The 20644-nt window shown below is 43.1% G+C and overlaps 2 protein-coding genes across 2 annotated transcripts in view; one reads left to right on the top strand and one right to left on the bottom strand.

Moving 5' to 3' along the window:
- The window catches only part of MCM9 (minichromosome maintenance 9 homologous recombination repair factor), a 46718-nt gene that overhangs the window by 16228 nt on the left and 9846 nt on the right, over window positions 1-20644 (top strand). Inside the window, exons 7-9 of the mRNA XM_035538896.1 lie at window positions 17045-17219; window positions 18803-19005; window positions 19954-20157. Coding sequence (XP_035394789.1) covers window positions 17045-17219; window positions 18803-19005; window positions 19954-20157 — 582 coding nt within the window. The remainder of the gene's footprint in view (window positions 1-17044; window positions 17220-18802; window positions 19006-19953; window positions 20158-20644) is intronic.
- On the bottom strand, window positions 4336-14904 carry ASF1A (anti-silencing function 1A histone chaperone). Its single transcript, XM_035538897.2, has 4 exons — window positions 14460-14904; window positions 11293-11408; window positions 6704-6880; window positions 4336-4746 (listed from the first exon to the last, which is right to left on the bottom strand). The coding sequence occupies exons 1-4, from the start codon at window positions 14566-14568 to the stop codon at window positions 4534-4536; spliced, it is 615 nt and encodes a 204-aa protein (XP_035394790.1). The 5' UTR covers window positions 14569-14904; the 3' UTR covers window positions 4336-4533.

The following is a 20644-nucleotide window of genomic DNA, read 5'->3' as shown; positions in this document are numbered from 1 at the left end:
CACTAACCTTGTGGGTAGATGTTTTGTCTTCCCTGTTGGCCCTGAGCAGAGCCCTCCAGCTAGCAACAATAATAATGCATCTTCTCCAGACCAAACTTCTGTGGCTCTCAACAAAACAAGAGCATCTGGCCCAGCAAACTTGCAGTCCACTGTATGTGTTATGGTTAAGAGGCAGGGTAGTTAAGCAAGTGAAAGATCTGCAGTTGCCCAGACAGAAATCAAGATGTAGGAACTTTGCTCTTTTTCTGTCTCTTGTAAGTGAGGATTTGACTGGAGTGCGCAAGCATGTATTTTTTTTTCCATCTTTTTTCTTCCCTACCACCAGTTTCAGATGGCAATGAGCAATCTTTGTATAGATGCAACTGGGCTAGCCTCCAGTCAGAGCTGACTTCTGGAAAATCAGCAGTTGAGGCCCTAAAAAGAAAAATACCGGGTTGTGAGATAGGTCTTTTTGACGCGGTGACTTGCATCTCGGGAGCACAAACTGTTTGACTGACTGTAAACTAAGTTACTGTGGTTATTGTAAGCCATGTTCTGAGGTACTGCAGTCCTGAAGATCGGAAAGAAGAGTTGTTTTCAGTGGAGTTCGTAGAGCTCCTGGAGAGGTTACATTTCACCAGTACAATGGAGCTGGAGTCTTTTTGCCCCCTTCAAACTCAGCATGTCATAGCAATTCTGATGTGAGGTGATTCATGAATAAATCACAATGACTGTAAGGTGAGGAGACAAGTTTTTTTTCAAGCTAGACAGAAAAACAACCTCGTTTTTCATCAGTAATGGTGCTTTGTCCGATCCAAGAGGCATGAATAAAGGGCATGAAAAACCCCTGATAAACATTATGGCAGTCTTCTAATAGAATTTAGGTTGGATATTAGGAGAAATTGCTTTACTGAACGGGTTGTGCAGCATTGGAACGGGCTGCCCAGGGAAGTGGTTGAGTCACCGTCCCTGGAGGTCTTCAGGAAACATGTAGATGTAGAACTTAGTAGCATGGTTTAGTGGTGGACTTCAGTACTAGGTTAAAGGTTGGACTAGATGATCTTGGAGGTCTTTTCCAACCTGAATGATTCAGTGATTCTACAACTCTATGAATTGAGTCTACCTATCCATCTGAGGTAAAAACACGGTGAGATGCGTCACTAGTCCTGTTAACAGAATCTGTAGCATTCCCTTGCACCTTGATGGCCTCTGCAAGATGAGGTTTTTTGGAAGGGGAACTTGCCTTTGGCACTGACATTGTACTGCTATGCTGTCAGCACTAGCTGTCTACGTTAGTTATACAGCCCTGCTGCCAGGTCAAAGACAAGTCTTTATAAAGATGTTTTATAGCCACTGTATCTCTTAATACTGCTAACTTTTGTGCTGTGATGTTGCCTGATGATGAAACCTGAAGCCTTTGGAATACTGGAATTTGCTTTCTCAAATTCCTTCTCTCTGAGCTGTGATTTTTGCCAGGAAACAAGATGGTCAGAATACAACTTGTATGGACTTCTAAGATCTGGACAAGTTTGTAGATGACCTGCGACGCATCCAGTCTTTCAAAGAGCATAGAAAGAATTCCTCTCACAAAGATCATGAGGTCCTCTCATAGTGGGTATAGCTGTTCTTTTGCAGTTGTCACCTAGGACAGTATAGTCATTCTCCTTGCAGTAACTGGCGGGTCAGCTATGCACCTAATATGTCTATCAGGTAAGGTGGTGCCGTAGTCTGTTTCAGCATCACGCCATCTGGTCTGGCTGGAAGTTTATTGCACCCCTGAGTTCACCTGTGTAGTTGGCCTTTTCTTCTGCTAAACAGAACAATAAATCTTCTCTTTCTCGTTTCTTGGACTTAGTTGGCTTGCTGGGTGATGTACTTTGGCTGACTGTATTTTGCAGTGGATTCTGCAATGGCAATAATACAGTTTGCTTCCATCACTTTGTAGCACATGCTTCTAAGAAGTGTTTGTGCTACTTGTGGATGGATTCTAGTTATAGCTTGTACTTGATCATGCTTTCATGTGAATCATCAGCAGGTACAAGTATTTGAAATAGTATTACGATAGCTTTAGCTCAAGTCAGACTTCATTAGCTTGCCACCCTTTCAGCAGATGACTAAGTTATTTATATGTTTACATTTAAGAGATAACTTAAGCAGTTTTATAAATAGAACAATAAAGGCGCTTGACAATCTCAAAAAGTAACTGGAGACCTTGTTATGATTTTTTTTTAAAAAAGACCTTTTTGAAATGTTCACATAATTTCACAGAATCTATAATTTCATAGTATCAAGAATATTGCCCAAAGCCCCATCCAGCCTGGCCTTGAACACCTCCAGGGACTGGGGCATCCACAGCTTCTCTGGGCAACCTGTGCCAGTGCCTCACCACCAGTGAAGAATTTCTTCCTAATATCTAATCTAAATCAACCTTCTTTTAGTTTAAAGCCACTACGCCTCGTCCTGCCACCATGCTCCCTGACAAAGAGTCCTTCCCCAGCTTTCCTGTAGGTCCCTCTTTAGGCACTGGAAGGCCACTGTCTCCCTCCTTGGAGCCCTCTCTTCTCCAGGCTGAACAACCCCAGCTTCCTCAGCCTGTCTTTGTAGGAGACATGCTCTGGATCTTTGATCATCTTTGTGGCCCTCTTCTAGACTTGTTCTAATACACCCATGTCCTTCTTGTGCTGGGGGCCCTAGATCTGAATGCAGCACTCCAGGTGGGGGCTCATGAAACCAGAGCAGAGGGGGAGAATCCCTTCCCTTGCTGGCCATGCTACTTTTTGATTTCAACCCTAAAGTTGAAACAACTGCTGGTTTTAGAGACCAGTTTTTTGAGTTAAGTCATACAAATATTGGTGTTAACATTCGGTGATTGTTAAAATGTGTGGTAATGTAATCAAAATATAATTGCTAATCATATTTTTAAACAATTAGAGACTTTCAAGAGCACACTTTAGACTTAAGGTTCCAAAGGCTTTCAGTACAACTTGGTCATTTGGCTACCATATGTTCTGCTGAGTTTCCACATAAGAAAGGAACAGGTGCATGTACATTCATATCAGGTCCTTCCTTTGCAATTTAAAAATATACAATATAAATGAAGACAATTTCACTAATGATTTGGAAAGACAGAAATGCTAACTGCTTGGGACATCTTCATCCCTATTAGGGAATGGTGGAAGTGAAGAGAAAGTATTCTATTTTTATTCAAAGCTATGCAGTCAAGTCATCATGAAACGTACTTTTTTTTTTTTTTTTTTTAAGTTCCTGGAACCTACAAGGGTTCACAGTTTGGGCAGTTACCAGTAACTAGCAGAACAATATTCTTGTAATCTGACATGACAGATTACAATTTTAAATGCATATCTAGTCACAGTAAACATAAGGCTGACAAGGATTGGAAGGAACAACTAAATTGTTAGTGTCATAACAGTGTCTTAAGTTTTTACAATTTACTGCCTCATTCTTGTTATCTTCAAAGATGCCTCAGGTAACAGGGAATATCTCACTACAAGCCCTTCAGGGCAGGCCATGAGTTCTTGAGTATGCACTGCCTGCCACAGCAGAGTTTGAGTCTTCATTTTATACCAGTGCATAGTGTTGCCTTAAAGGGCAGAGAGAAAACTCAAGTGTTTTAAATTCCAGATGTTTCAGAAAACTGAAAGAAAACATCTAAACTCCTTATTAGTTGAAAAGGCTACAAGAATATAGCATACTTGAAAAATCAATGTATGAACCAGCATTGTACATAATATTGCAGAAGTACAGTTCGGAGGTTTACTTACGCTATTCCTTTTGACACTTAAATTTTCTAATAATTGCTTTAATCTTTCCACCCAATTGTGCACAGCTGACTGTGGAAAAAAAAGTTCTTTGCTGAAATACCCACCTAAATCCACATGAAACGCTGTCCTTAACAAACCAGTCTAACTAGCAGCAGGAGATTAAAAAAAGAAAAAAAATCCTAAAATCTGAGATAGCAGATGGTAAATTTCAAACTGCATGCTTTAAGTAACAAGTATGTGCTTTGAAATGAAAAAACCAACTTGCACCTAAAATTATACTGTGCTGTCTGCTTTCACAGAAAGAGGACTTTTTTTAAGAGCACTTTTTTCTTTGCACTTCGTCTAATGACAGCTTTGTTCTTCAGCTGCTATTAAAGGGCACTTTATATTTGGCAATCTGGATATCACAGATGAGGACACTGCATTATTGCTTCATTTTGCCTGAATATTTTAACTTTGTTTTTTAGCTTTCAACAGTGCTAACGAAGTAAAGGGGGAAGGGGGAAGAATACGTATACTTTAATCAGGTTTGGGTTAGACCAAACAGAATACCACATTAGAGGAAAAAAAGCAATTACTTAAAAATAGTTGTATTTATATTCCACAATTTGCTCAAATACTGTTTTTTTTTTTTTTATAAACTTTCTACAGGATGTTTTAAAACAAGTTCTTCACATTGCTCGTCAACTATGTACTTATGGAATTTGAGGGAAATAGTTCTGGTTGTTTTTACAGTTTAACACATGTACAGTACCAAAACGATGGTGGTTAGTCACATGCAGTCCATATGAGATTCTAACATAACATTTAATGAATTTTCTGATGTTGACCACCCCTTTGATGCTGAAGGTAACGCATCTGTAGAAAGCAGGGACTGTAGATTTGGGTTACTGCTCTCTGCATCTTCCAGTTTTTCAGTGTTGTCCTCCCAATTAATGTGGAATCTTGTGACTCGGGGATTTGATGCCAAAATATTCCTTTGAAGCTGGGTGGGGAAAAAAAGGTATGAATTATGTAGTATACATATCAAACTGGACTTCACGTGCATATGGATTTCTTTCCTTTTACTCCTATAGCCGTGTACATCTAAAATAATTTTAAAAAGTAATCCATGTGATTGTGAATCTATAGCTATTACATATGGATCAGAAATATGCTTACAGGAACACACCACTAGTTCATTTACTTTAATATCCTATTCAGCAGAACAAAAACATCCTCTCTAGAAAGCAGTTAACTGTCCTATGCATTCAAGACTATATTAGAACTTTGCAAGTAAAGTGCAAGGGTTTTACCTTAGCCAGCACTTCATAAAACAAATAACTATCCCCAGAGCAATTTTGCAAGCTACAGGAGTTCATAAAATTCTGCATCAATTTTACGGTGCTAGCAACAATTCTACCATTTCCCTCAACTGTCTGTCCTTATGTAAGATTAAAACCTTTCCTTATATTAAATGACTATGCTTTAGGTTCATTTTAGTATCTGAATTTTAATTTGTCTACTTCAAATATCAAAATGAAAACATTACTTCAATTTGGCAGCTGACATGCCTAGACACTAGTCATGTATTTTATTCTTCAGGCTGACCATCATTTTTCTTGAAATGAGTGTTACATCCGCTTATGTGTGTGGCAAAAAAGAAGATGCTCATTTTTTCTGAGGTTGTCACCATTTCAAAATAATGCACAGTTAACTCTGGAGGATGGCAAATTATTGCTACTGGCCACTTGTTATGAAAGTTGAGACTGGTCACAGAAAAGGTCTGCCTCAGTAGAAATGTTGATTTCATTCCCCGAGGAAGTGTGCCCTTATTAAATATTTTCCCACCCCTTATGCAAACTAAAAATCTAACAAGATCATTTTTTTGAGCCTAGTAGGTCTGTTTCCTGTCAATTACAATTAAACATTTAATAACCTCATATTCTGGTTGCACATTCTGCTCCAAAGTCAAATTAAGAACTTCTTGTACAAATACATGATCACTGTTGCTGTTCTTTTTCATAGAAGCAGTTTTTATATAAAAAAAATTATGACAAGTAGTTCTAGGCGCTTCTAAATTCAACTACATAAAGAAAGTTAACATTTTGGCATTCACACCAAAAATAACAAGATATGAGTTCAACAACATAAGAAAAAAAGAAAGGAACAGATTATAATTCTAAGAGTCCTCAAAAATTAACCATAATTTTGAATTTTGAGAACATACTAAGCATCTGACTCCTGAAAATTAAGTTAGGCGTAGTAAAAATTAGCAACTTTAAAAAACAATTTATGTATCAATTCAGTTTAGTTACATTTGAAGATTAGTTTCAGGGACTGTGGGGATCATCTCTGTACTAGTCATTACAGTACAAGCATTATTCCACTCAGTTCTTCATGTATCTAGTTATATAACTCATGCAAACTTGAGAAATAACCAATTTTTACCATCATAAAACTCTGGAAGATGAGCATGTACACATACTTCTCATAAAGAGAAAACCCCAAATCCACAAGACCTTCCATGAAAGCAAACAAGGATGCTGTATGGAAGCTTGTTGGTTTGTCCAGGAGTCTGCCCGCATGCACTGTTTCACAGGATTTTGACTGACTAATTTTTGTTGTTTAATTCATCTTTCTCCTCAGAAAGATTTAGAACCTAATACTTTATTTTGCATCTCCTTTTAGCTCTACACCTGGTTCATTTTTTTTTTATTATTTTATTTATTTTTTTTTTTTTTACCATAAGAGGTGTAGGTTTTTAAACTTTAAATACAAACTTCCTCAATCAAGTTGTCCATTGACTGGATCCAGTCATCTGGCCTGCTCTAACAAGGCTTCCCATCTTCTCTCCTTTCACGGAGAAGTTGTTCTTCACTTTCTGTTTTGCAGGAACTTTCTTAAAAACCCCTTTGTATAAGCATACCTTTGATACATGACTAGAACAGGAGGTGCCTTACCTTAGAAAAGTCTGGCTTTACTGGTGGATTCTCTCTCAGTTCTGTTTCAGTATATTCATTGTTTACATAGTAGCCGACTCTAATAAATTCTTGACCTCGATAAGTGCACGTAATTAGCACAACTGTTACACCTACTGCATCTGCATCTGGAATAAGCCCTGGGTTAGGTGCATCAGCCTAAACATGAAAGGGAAAGACTGATTAAAATAAAATCAATACCACATACCTATCTGGCAGAAGAATCTTAAATAGCTTGTCCTAGCAGCTGTGAGCAGTGACTGTATGCAAGTTTGAAAGGTTAACCAGAAAATATACCTGCTTTAACCAGAAAATATACCTGCTTTAACAAAAACATCACCCCTGAGTTTAGGACACCATCTTCTAAAGGCTGAATTACTTAGAACACAGTAATATTGTGTGCTGACATCTCTCCTGGGCAATCAGGCAGCTTTGATCCCAAACTGCTTTTAAATACATGATTAGCTGAACAAGTGTGCCAACACCTCTCCAGTTCTATGGTGCCGCTGTTCTCCAGCCCCTTGTAGTAATTGAATGAAACTTTTCAACCAAGGAGGTATGAATTGATCTGTATGTTTTTAACAAGACTAAACCTTTAAAAATACAGACTAATTTAGACTTCAGCAAGAAGAGCAGGGACAGGCTACGGTGACATTTGAGCTGTCTAGGAAAGGAATAAACTGCTCTGTCTCTTGTCTGCTGCCATGTGCCTGTATTTCTTAAAATGCATGCAATTAAATGCATCATCACTGAGAGACATTTGACATTTTCAGCCAGTATGTAATCCTAATTAATAGGAAACTCTTACGATCTTCCTTATATCCTTACTTACTGTGGCACTGCAATTATTAATAATCAATAGAATTTGCCTCAAAAAACGTGGCTCACATCAGTCTCTTAAAACATTTTATAACTCAGCGTTTGTTGATGAAACATGCCTCATTCTGCTCTCAAAGTAGAAGCGATCTAAACATAAATGAAACAGCCTCATATTTACAACTTTGCATGAAAAAAACTGAAGCCGATAACAAACACCTTTGATCTGAGCATAAATTAGTATTAGCAATAGAGTGGTTCAGATGTATTGAATCCTTTCTTAGGACAGAGTGCGAATGGGATTAATTCTCGCTGTCCCTCTTATCCCTGTTTTCCTCCAGTATTAATATGCTCTAGCACTATAAAATTCAGGAGCTAGTAGTCATGCATCATTGACTTCTGCTCCTTGCTACTTCAATTCTGAGCCTTCAAACCACTCTAGCTTTTTATAAGAAGCCGTAGGCACTTCGCAGAACAATTAAATGAATCAGACCTCTCAGGTACAAATATACTGGGTGGGGGGGGGGGGGGGGGTGAGGAAGCAACCAGGGAATCAGGTAGAACGCTCCTTCCTCCAGCCCTGAAGGGAAGAGAAAATGACCAAATAGCTTTGCAGCTTGCACAGGGGAATGGAAAATATGGCCAAGGAACTGGAGAAGTATAGAAGCTCCAAGAAAATACAAGAACTGCCAATACATGAAATCACTATTTCAGATCAGCAGTCTTGTTCTAACAGTGCCCAGGGCGATGTGATTACTTAAAATTCCAGTGGGCAGTTAGAGTAATATTTTGCAGAAGGACATCCTTCCATTTAACTCCCTGTGAAACACAGCTCACACCCTAATATGGGATTTTAGCTCTCCCAGGCTTCTTCCACTGTCATTTCATGTCCTGTAATGTGCTATGATACAGCTGTGAAACTGCAGAAATCCTCTGTTCTAATCCTACTTAGCTGTTGAGCAGCAAAGACATTGAACATGGTTTCAAAAAAAAGTTCTCAAATTTTTAACTTCCTGCCTTAGATGTAAAACCTCCTGATTCCCCAGGAAACTGGTGAACATGCACAGGTTAGGGGGGAAGAGAGGACATTGATAGGACCAAGTGATAAGCGAGGAGTTGCAAACATACATTGCAAACATATACCATGGTAGACAAAGAGAGGCAGCAGAATTAACTTCTGCGTAAACACCACCATCTTAGTATGCCAAAATTACTTAAGGAATTTATGAAAGCACTCAATGTATACGTTGTTTGAATTACCTTGCTTTTCTACATAACACACATATACACATAGCTATTACTGCAGAGTAGCTAAATTAGTGTAAGGTCATATCCCCACTCAAAGACAGTGAATTATTTATGTGCCTATGTTCTCAAAACGAAGCTCCTGAGAATTTTTTTTACAAATCCCCAAGAGCACAGAGAAAAAGAATCAGGTTTCATTACTTATATATTGGTATTTAGATCCAAATAGGCCAGGATGTAGGACTTTAATATTGAAATCTTTAAAAACAATAATAAAAAGAAGATTATTGTGCAAGTCTGATAAGCACAATGCTTTTCCATCTTTCTGTACATAAGGCTGACTTCCCAACCTGATGCGCAGCCTTTTTCACAGAGATAGTTGTATCTTCCTCAGAATTTTATCTGTGTGGCACTCCATTTTATTTGCTGTTTCAGCCATTTCCATACAAAGAAAATTCTACAGCATAATACTAACTGAAAGTTTTATACATCTCTACAAGAAGTTCTTCTGCGTGTTCCTTGGTGAACACGGTATCTTTTCTTTCCATTATACACCTCCTGCAGTTCTGCACTTTGCCCCACCCTGGCATTCCCCTGCTAATTCCCCCCACCTGCCAGGCAGTTCCAGTTTGGTGAATAAAGTAACTTTAGCTGTCAGCAAAGGGTTATTACAGCACTTTGGTTTTGGTAGTCTCTTACATACATGTTAGCCAGACCCTACCCTCACTTGAAATCCAGGGCTTTTGAAGTTTAATATACTTAGATAAACAGTACATCCATAAGAAACAACAAGGATAATTTATTATAATGCAGTAAGAGTACTCAATCTAAGCAAAATCTCTACATACCTACTCCTAATTTAGCTGTAATGTCATCTGTAACTATGAAATAATGGATACGAGTCCATCCTGCAGAAACTGCAAGCCTAGTAAATTTCATTTTCAAGGTCTTCCTGTATCACACAACCAAAACATGCCTTTCGAGGCACCTGCCTTCTGCTCCTTCCCATTACTATCAGCAATGAATCTTTGTAACTAGATTGCGAATAGTGCGTCATTTAGAGATGTAAATGCCAGCTGGTATCTCTGGATCTACTGCTACAAGGTAGCCCATTTTAAGGGTAATAGAGGATCACCTAGTTCTCACCAATTAATGCTAGAAGATAAAATTGCTCGATAACGGAAGTACTGTTAATAAATGATGCATTTGTTATATATCTGCTTCATTTTTAGCATGGGAAAAATTAAGCTCAGCTCCAAAAGCAGAGTGAAATATTTCAAACCCGATTTGAACATGTGGTTAATAAACATAACCTCCAGCCTGACCTTATGCCTTTAGCCTGTCCTGTGAGGAAAGAAAGGAAGTTTTATTCAAAAGTTTCAAATGTTTTCTGAACCTTTTAAATACTTGGGACTTACAGTAATAATTAGGATGCCTAACAAACTTTGGTATCATTTTAAAAGAGTTATATTAACTCTGATAAGTAAGAAAATGTATTCATTAGAGTTCTTCTTTTTGAAGAAAATGCTCATACTTCAGTATGTATTTACCATTAATTGAGTGAATTTATAGTGTTTGGGAAAGTAGCAAGGTTATAAACAAAAAGCTGTTCTCATTTTCCGTCTGATTTTTCTGTGGATGGATTTTGCTCTCAGTTTACAAGACAAACACTAGTATTTGATAAACAGAGGAAAAAAGTGAGCTAAATCAGAGATTAAAAACAATTTCCATAAAAATTTAGGCAAGTTTAGTTTTCCCCCTCATTGATCTAACCAGAATAGAATATTAAGCCGTCTTTGTGCTCCTCTTTCCGTTTTCCTTCCCTCAAGTATTCCTTCTTAGTAACTTGTGGCTTTAACAGCAGTGTATTATAGGATTGCCACATGCTCCAGAGTTTGTGGGACAGTCTTTATCTAACCACTCGTGTCCCAAATGTCTGCTATCTACAACTGGAATTCTGTCTTATTTTACAAACTGCCATACTGCGTTGTGACTTAACACGCATAGCCAGACATCGTGGCTGAACATTTATCCTGCCAAACAGAAACGAACTCTTGACTACTCTGGCAGAGGTTCACAATGAATTTGTTGGCCTTCTTCTGTAGATGTTGTCTACATTAACGTAGTGCCCTGATTGTCTCAAACCATCACCGATGGCCATAGAGTTAAGCCTGATGATGCCAGCATAAACCAGGTAACTGACAGTCCCAGTTAGGGAGTGGTCCGGAATAGATTTATAAACTAGACTTGTCAAAGTTATCAGTAGCTACAGGAGCCATGCTTATATCACTCTCTCTAATTATTGATAGCACAAGTGAAAATATTACCATGGAAATACCAGGGGCAAAAAGAAAAAACAGCTAATGAAAAGTAAGGTGTATCATACATGAAGAGCTGACTGAAATTTCTTCTAGCTTAGCATTATTTTTTAAGTGCCTCTTTGTATGATACAGTCATCATTAAACATCAGATTAGCACAGCTCTTTTAGGAACAGTTAACTGAAGCTTACCTGAAATACAAACATGTGTCTGCCCGCAGGAACAGGTCCTACTAAAACAGAGTCTAACACTTGGTCATACTCTTCACTTTCAGCTGAACCCACATAAATTATTTTCCATTCCAAATCTGCAGTAAAACAAAAATAAAAAAAAATGTTGTTCATCATTTCAGTTAAGTATCTTTCACTCTTGACTGTATAGAGTTTTGCTTAACCTAGAATTGCTTCTTTGGCAACTAGCATAAAGGGATAGGGACCAACCTTCACTGGGGAAATTTACTGATGCTTGCCCCACTCCTCATGATCTGGATCATCCCACTGTCTTTCTCTATTCAGTCAATACTGCAGGATTCCCTCTATTTTCATAGCCAGGTTTATTTTCAAATTTCATACAGAGGACAGGGCCATTTACTTGTTGGCAGCTGTGTTCAGAATTTCCTTGGTCTGTCTCCAGAGGCCTATGGGATGGGATGATGCCTATATAGCCCTATTCAGCAGGGCACACCTTGAATATTGACTCAACTCCTCCTCAGAAGTTCCCACCTTCCACATATATACTTCACAGCTGTTACACCAATCACATAAAACAGTTAATTGAATAATGAAATCCACTGAGTAAGCACCAGCCACACTAACTTTGTGCCTCCATTCCTTCACATGTGTGTCAGTTGTAACCTGAGAAGCATATAAAATCATAATAGCATGATTAGATTGAATTCTCATTGATGATATTGGCATTTGAATTTTATCCTGGAATAGGATCACAGGGGGGGAAAGCAAACAACCACAAACCCACACACAAAATGTAGGATTTTGCTTCTTAAAATGATGCACCAAAATCAAATTTCTTACAACTGATATGTATTTTTTCTAACACACCCTTGCCACCACAGGCGTTTGAAAGATGAAGCTGCAAATTAGCATTCATTAGTTCTTCCTGGGCCAGCTTTTCACTTTAACTTTTTGATTTAAAAACACATGCATAACCACACCCATATAAAACTAACCTTACAATAGAGATTATTGTTTTTAAAAAAGAGGAAAAGAAAAGAAGGTCACCATTGTGGAATACTGTAACTAAAGTTACTGTTTGTTTGGGTAATGAAACTGTTGCTTAAAACAGTGCCTTAAAATTGATATATTTCATTTTTTTTTTCCTTACGAGCAATGCCCTGATTGTGTATGCAAAAGCACTACCCTGCAGACTATTACATTTATGTTTTTTAGTATTCTCTGCAAAATTTGAAGGACTACTTTAGGGTTTCTTGATGCAGGGCAGGAACTTAAGCAAAGGAAGAACTAGCACGTTACCAAAACTTGGCTGCTTTAGGATTGCAGTTGTTTTTCCTCATTAATGAAATCTTATCGTGTTCAACACGAATGCAGGTTTCGGGGTTCTAAGTAGCATAAATTAACAGGGCCCAGGAAGTGGTTTTATTCCTTGTACAGCACAGCACAATTGGCCAGGTACTGTGTCAGAGGTCTTACCTTGTAAGCACCTAGTGCTAGCTCCTGCAGGTACTGCAGGCTGCCTGTCCAGGTCAATTAATGACCGCTTTTGTCCTATCTGTCCAAGGCGCCACGTACAAGAACTGAGGACTTTTAGGCTAGATGACTTAAGATTATCACACCATCACATGCTATTGTTCCAGGAGAACAACATGAAACTCATTCTAAACCAGCAGTACTTAGTACTGAAAAAGACTTTAGAATATACACTTAATAGGTTGTTCTGATGCTGTTTAAGGAATTCTGATGCAGAATGATAACTTTAAAGGAGTAGGGGGGGGCTAAACTAGGGAAATTCAAGACCAGTGGTACGCAGGACTGGCTGAAAACAGAACAGACTATCAGCATGCAAAGGCTAAGGGAATGGTAGCAATTTTTTCATCTAGCAAGGCCATTTAATCTTATTTTTAAATGTGAAGGATAGCCTCGTGCCAGGCCCTGCTAAGGGCACTGTGTGGCACAGGAGGGGTCTGATGGTGTAGCTTAAACAAGCCCAGGCTGGCAGGAGGGAGGCAGGCACAGCCAGCAGCCTCCCGATGGGCGCAGCAGCCCGAACACAGCTCGGGCCGGCAGGCCGGTCGCTTTTACCCCAGGCGGTGCAGCAAGCTCCCGGCAGAGGCCCGGAGGAAGCCCCAGACGCCGGCCGGGATTTGCTCCAAGCTCCCGCCAGCCCCACACGGCGGCGGCCCCGCCGCCCCCTTCCCCCCTCAGGCAGCCGGGGCCGGGCCTCGCCCCGCGCCCGCCGCCGTTCGAAACTCCCGCCCGGGGGGCGACGCGCGGCCTCTCGGGGCGGCTGGGCCCGGCCTGCCGCCGGGCGGCGCTGCGGAGCCCCGCCGAGCCCAGCCGAGGGCGGTTCGCGGCCCGCCCGGCGGAGGGAAGGCGGGAGCCCGGTGCCGGTGGCGGCGCGGAGCGCACGCCCGGGGGCTGCCCCCCCGGAGCCGGGCCGGGCCCCCCGCGGGGCGCTGGGCAGGAGGGCGCCGCCGGGGCCGCCACCCCCCTCCGGCGGCGGCCGGTAACTTTGGAGCGACTTCCAAAAATAGGGGTGCCGCCGACCCCCCCCCAGCGCCCCCCCCCGCACCCCCGAGCCCCGGGGCGCCCCGCGGCCAGCCCGCCCTGCCTCCCCGCCGCTCATCCCATTTTTTTTTTTATCGAACTATCAAAATTGAGCGTGAGGCCACCCGCCGCCCGCTCCCCAGCGCTCTCGGCGCCTCGGGTGACGCCCGGGCGGCGCGGGGCCGGCCCGGCAGCGGCTCGGACCCCCGAGGGGGCTCGGGGGGTGCGGGGCCGCCCAGCCCCGCCGCCCCCCCGGCGCCCGCCGCCCGCCCCGCGCCGCCCCCCCGCTCCCCGCACAGGCACACAAAGCTGGCAACATGGCTACCTCCACTCAAACAAGTTCCTCGCAACTTGCAGCCGGCCTCGGCGGCCTCGGGCGGCCCCGGCGCGGCGGCCAGCGGCGGGCTGAGCCCGCAACTTTGCCCGCTGGGCTCGGCCGCGGCGGCTGGAGGGGGCCCGGCCGCCGGGGAGCGCATCCCCCGGGCCGGGCTCGGCGCTGCGGCTCGGCAGGAGCCGTGCGGCTGGGGACGCAGGGCCTGGGCGAAGTTGAAGCCTGGGAAGCCCCGCAGCTGCCGGCCCGGGGGCACGAAACCCGCGTCGGGGAGAGAGCTACTCACCTTCCGACAGGTCCTCTATGCACTCAAATGTGATTTCGAATTGGAAAGGGTTGTAGAAAGGAGAAGGGTTGTCCAACACCACTACATTGTTCACCTGAACCTTTGCCATATTTTGAAAAAAAGAACACACAAACAATAGGCAGAGCGTGTCAGCGCCGCGCCACAAAGTCCAGCGTGTCGGGGCTCCGCCGCGCACCGAGCCCGGCGCCCCCGTCCGCGCGAGGCTGCAGAGCCGCGACTTGAGGAAACTTTTTCTTCCCCCCCCCGCTTTTATTTACACCGGGAGCACTCCACACTGTTCGCAGCTTTCCTATTTCACTAAACTACAGCCCATTCTGCCCTGCTCGCCGCCAGCGCCCGCCCCGATTGGCCGCACGCTGGGCTAGGGCCCTCCTCCCCGCGCCCGGCCGCCGAGCGGCACCAAGATGGGCTCCGCCGCTCCCGACCGGCCCCGCGCCGCTCCCCGCGGCGCCCCCGTCCGGCCAGCGGCCGCAACCGCCCGCTGCCGGCCTGCCAACCGCCCAGCCGGGCGGGGCCGGGCCGGGCAGAGCCGTGCCGGGCGGAGCCGAGCCGTGCCGGGCGGAGCCGAGCCGCGCCGAGCCGCGCCGAGCCCCGCCGGCCCCCCGCGGGCGGCTGCCGCCCGCCTCGCTCATGGGCATCCGCCATGTGCTGCGGGCTTGGGTCGTGCGCGTGTGGTTTTGTACTCTTCAAGGGTTTAGTCTGTTTGATGGGTTTCAGTTGTGATCCCCAAGGTTTTCAGGCGTTGGGTCCCGGGGGCTCCACAGTGGGGTTCACCCACAAGCAGCTGACCCCGCTGCATCACGGTGCCGAGGCATCAGTGTCGCTTCAGTTTTGGATTCATTTCGGGTGCCCCCTGGGCTAAGGGGGGTGCCAGGCTGCCATCCTGCTGCGAGCCCCGCTGGCTGCTGGCCAGGCGCAGGCCTCCGAGCGAGGCTTCCAGGCAGCGGTGCTGCCAAGAAGCCACCCCGTGCCCACGCTTGCGAGGAAGGCCTCTGGTAGAAGGGCGAAGCAGGAAGCGATGCACGTCCCCGAGCAGCGGGAGGCCTGTGGAGGAGGCCATCTTGTGGCTGCGTGCCCAGGGGATGGGAGAAGCGACATGTCACCGCTTCAAGTGCCTCCTGCCTCTGTGGGGCCGGGAGAGCAGGCAGTGCCCCAAGCTGGGGGGTGGGGGGGGGCTAGGTGTTTTTCCTCAGCCCGAGAGGAGATTCTGTGTGGAAATAAAAATATCAGACTCTGTGAATGTCTGCAGGGAGCCTTTGAGTGTGGTGGAATACGTGCAGCAGGAGGGTCTGAAGGAGACATCTGCTTGCCTGCCTGGAAAAGCTGAGCCTCACAGGCAAGGAGCAGAGCGCTGCCATGGCTGCGGTGGGCGAGAACAGCGCTGAGACACAGAGGCCCTTGGCCTTCAGCAACTCTCCAAGCCAAGGTTTGGAAAGGAGCTGACACTGTTGGGTTTACAAACATGTATTTGCAGAGAAATGTCATCATACTTGCCTGGTCTGTTGCTCGCTATGCATTTTTACAACATTCTCTATACATCTTAACACAAGGCTACACTGGACAGTGGAAGAGATCCCTCACACCAAGCTAAAATACATGTTATCAGGAAACACATTTCCAGTAACTTTTGGCTGACCGTTTGGGAACAAACAGCGGCTGTGGTGATCTGCACGGAGATGAGGAAGCAGCAGCGCTCACCCCTGGGCTGCCTGGGCCAGGGGAGGTTTTGGGTGGTGGGATCCTTCCTTGGGCAAGTTTTGCTGTAGCATTGCGGGAAATTTTAGGCTGGTCGCAGCTTGTCAACTGCTAGGATATTTTGAGCTGAGCATTGTGGAGTGAAAAAGGAGGGCTAAAGATAGAGAAAAGGCTGGGGAAGAGGGAAGAGAAAGATTGAAAAGAGCTGCACGTACTTGATAAAAAGTGGCCGTTCTCACAGTTGTGAGATGTTCCTGACCTGCTGTGCTCCCGTTGTTGAGTCACATGTAGATTTGCTAATGCCCGCTGGGAACTTTTTTTTTTTTAATTTCATCTTTGAATTTTCATTTTAGCGTAGTGTGAAATCTCAAAAAGAAATTAATTGCCTTAAAGTGAGAATCTGTCTCATATTCCTGGGGAGTTAAAAGATATTTTGAAATATTTTTTTTTCACAAGTTTTGTTTTGCGGCTCCAGAATATTTGTTTATTTTGACAGTTGATGGGGAAGGACGGTCTATTCCGTAATTTAGCAGTCTCCGCATTTGCCCAGTTTTCAGTTTGATTTAGCAGATTTGGTTTTCATCCCCTAATCACTTTTGTTCATTTATCAATGCCCTAAAATAAGTAATTACTAAATCTGGAAGGCTTAACAGAATCTGCTCCACAGATCCAGGCTAGCTTGCTTAACACTAGTGGGATTTTTTACCAGTAGGTGTGAAGCGAGATGCATGGTAGAGGTATGTGGTGGAGCTAACCTGCTGTTTTGCCTTCTGCCTGTGGCACAAGCCAGTGTGCCGAGTCCCATTCTTTCACTCAAGCGCACTCCTGCAGTTTAAGGAAAAGACTGACCGGAGCAATTGATTCTTCAGGTTTGACAGTGACTGCTGTGAAGGACTTTGGGGAGTGGAACTTGGAAGCTGGTGCGCTGGTGCTTGCAGATGGCGGCCTTTGTTGTATTGATGAGTTCAACAGTATCAAAGAACATGATAGAACCAGTATCCATGAAGCAATGGAGCAACAAACCATCAGTGTAGCAAAGGCAGGGTAAGTGGCATGTTAAGGTGTGTGGCAACATAACATGTTTCTCTTGCACTTACAAGTTGGTGGGAGGCTTGTCATGCTGACTAAATACAGCCGTTTTCTTTGTTGTACTGCATAGTTTTGTCCTCAACGGTATTTGTAAACTAGGTGAGCCAGCGTTTCAAAGGACAGTGCAATGGTCCTGAGGTTGCAAGCAACCAGAATGAAGACATCATAGAAACATTAAGGTTAGAAAAGACCTCCAAGATCATCTGGTCCAACCATCCCCCTACCACCAATGTCACCCACTAAACCATGTCCCTAAGCACCACGTCCAACCTTTCCTTGAACACCCATAGGGACGGTGACTCCACCACGTCCCTGGGCAACCTGTTCCAATGCCTGACTGCTCTTTCCAAAAAAAGTCTCCTAATTTCCAACCTGAACCTCCTCTTTGTGTTCTTTTTCTTGTCACTTGGTGGTAGCCACCATACTAATTGTATGTGAAATGAGGAATTTCACAAGGAACTCAGAAAGCAGGACTTCATTTCTCCAAATTCCAGTAATACTGGATGGTAACAAAATAAGACTAAATGAATTCTAGGCTGCTCAATCTTATATGTTGGGCATGGCATGACCATAAATTCCTGCTTACTTTCACGTCCTTACTTTCTTTCTATACTAGACTGTATTCAAATCTCTCATTTTTTTACCCCTGCCAGTTTGATCTCTGAGCTCTAACGTCACTCTCTCAGTCACATGCAGCTCTTGTCCAGGCCCAAATCATACCCTGGCTGGTATTACTGAAGTCTCTGCTACCCAAAAGGCATCATCCTTTCCACATTCCTCCTTGTCGCCTTCAACTCTGCTCTTGCTCCCATCACATCTTCTTCCTCTCAGTTACAGAACAACTTTGGACGGGAGGCAGCAGTTACTCTGGAGCTGACTAGAAATAGCTTAGTGACAAACCAAAGTTAGAATACGGCTGCTGCCTTAACTGAAGCAATTGCGTTTGGACTACTAGAATAAAAATAATCTCCCCACATCTAAAAACACACACCGGGATAGCATAATTAAGAGGGAAAAATATCAATTTCCCTGAGAAGCAGATGATATGGCTGCCATCATTGGATGGTTGGGCTAATATCTGCAAGATGACTCTACACAGGAGTAAAACATACCCGTATGTTACATTTTATTTCACTTTCTGAAAATGTGAATTAAGCTAAAATGTTACTTTTCATCGTGAAAAAAATCTATTTATACTGTATGAATCAGCAAAGTAACATTTGTTTCTGAAAAGCTAGATTAGTTTTAATCAGCTAAGGATTTACCTGTATATAGAGATTACTTGTGGGAATATTACCTAGCTACTTTTGGTGTCCTGAGTACTGTCTTTCTGTCTAGTTGCTATTCTCTGACTGAGAAATGCTCGATATATAATATTTATTAATAAGATAAATATGTGTATAGTTTAGCTCATATGCTCTTTAAATGTAAGATGTGCTCTTTGTAACATAAAAACATGATAATTGTTGTTAACACTTTGGAAGCATTTCCTCTATCCAGCTTAATTCAGCTGTAATGTTCATCATATTTTTCTCTAGGTTGGTATGCAAGCTTAATACAAGGACAACTATACTGGCAGCTACAAACCCAAAAGGTCATTATGACCCTAACGAGTCTGTCTCCGTCAACATAGCTCTTGGCAGTCCCCTGCTGAGCAGATTTGACCTGGTCTTAGTATTGTTAGATACAAAGAATGAGGAGTGGGACCGTATCATTTCATCTTTCATCTTGCAAAATAAAGGTAAGAGTATTCTTTTTTTATTATTATTTTTAATTTCCCTGCCTTTCCGTTTAGCTTGTTATTTTTCAGCCTTTCACATTAATCAGTGTTTGCATGTTTACTGTGATAGTTGCCTGTAGTATAGTTGCCTTTCTAGCAGGAATAAGATAGAGATCATTGATTAATTAATAGGGGTGAGCTGTGACCACCATACCTTTACCTTTACTCTATGATCATTTGCAAGAGATTTCAGCCCAGACTGCTTAGGCTTCCATGTCATGCCTTTGCATTACTTGATGCTCAGATCCTGCACACGATACCATTACATGCTGTTAATGAGAAACTTAATTCAGACAGAACAAATTTGAGCTGTGTATGCTGCAGGGCCTGAAGAGCGCATATTAGCGTTCCGTATGTGGAGCTGTGTGCTCTGGAATTAGGGAAGGCAGAGTGATTTGATTTTAACCTGCTTTAGGAACACGACTTTGATCCCCATTAGAGAAGTGGTTAGAGGAGACTCCTTCAGCTAACTTCCTTAGTTTTCTTCCCTTCCCAAAATGTTTCCCTGTAAAAAAATGTTCAGAATATGGCAGGTAGCCTTTGGCTTCTGCAGAGTAGATAAAGATAGCCAGAGGAAGTACATATGTTCGAGTGGCATTTTATACTTCATGCAATATCAGAGCACTCAGTAATGGCTGTACCATCTGGTGGGCAGCGAGTCTGACAGCACTTCTGTTCAAACTACTGGAGGCTTTGCTGTGGATTTTGCTAGGGGAGGGATTGGATGTCCTGTAACATTCCACACTGGAATTTGACCAAGTCCCTGAGGACTAATGTACAGACACTCCAGTACGCCCCAGAAATACGGTAGGAGGTATTTTACATTCACCCATCTATTTAACAGGAATTCTTTGGAAAAAGCTTGATGTCTGTTGTTATAAAATTACTGACTAGGCAGTTGTTACGCAGGTTGCCCTAGCAAGTCAGAAAAGCTCTGGAGCATGGAAAAGATGAAAACCTACTTCTGCCTTATAAAAAGTATACAGCCAAAACTGTCTGATGAGAGCAACCTGATCCTCGTACGCTATTATCAAATGCAGCGTCAGAGTGACTGCCGAAATGCTGCCCGAACTACCATTCGCTTATTGGAGAGTTTGATACGCCTTGCAGAAGGTAAGGCGGGGACAACTTTATTTTTAGGCTAACAATTAACCTTTATGAAATGAATAGATCAGGAGTATAATTATAACCAGTAAGCAGAGTATAGCGGTTTTCTCCATAGAGGTATGGATAGATGAACCTTGCATTGTTTATCTTTATAATCTAAAAAGACTTGGGGTTGGAGATTTGAATGTGGGAAAGGGTTTTATGTTTAGATGATCAAAAACAGTTTTAATTTTGCCATTCTCACATTCATAATAAAAACTAAAGCCACTGGAAGAGATTACATTTGAGGAAAAAATCTCGGAAGTTACATGCCTTTATGAAAAGCAAATCTCAGGATTCGTTTTACTTTATTTGAGTCCTGGGTTGCCATTCTACTCAGCCTGAGGAAAGGTGTCAAGTATTTTGTTCTATCCTAAAATTAATATAACATCAAATACAACACATTTTTGTTCAAGTCTCTGTCTTACAATAGGTACTGCAACATTTCCAACTC

Source organism: Cygnus atratus, chromosome 3 (assembly GCF_013377495.2).
Source record: "Cygnus atratus isolate AKBS03 ecotype Queensland, Australia chromosome 3, CAtr_DNAZoo_HiC_assembly, whole genome shotgun sequence".
Taxonomy (NCBI): domain Eukaryota; kingdom Metazoa; phylum Chordata; class Aves; order Anseriformes; family Anatidae; genus Cygnus; species Cygnus atratus.
The sequence above is the reverse complement of the archived record's forward strand: the minus strand, read 5'-3'. Positions and strand labels throughout refer to the sequence as shown.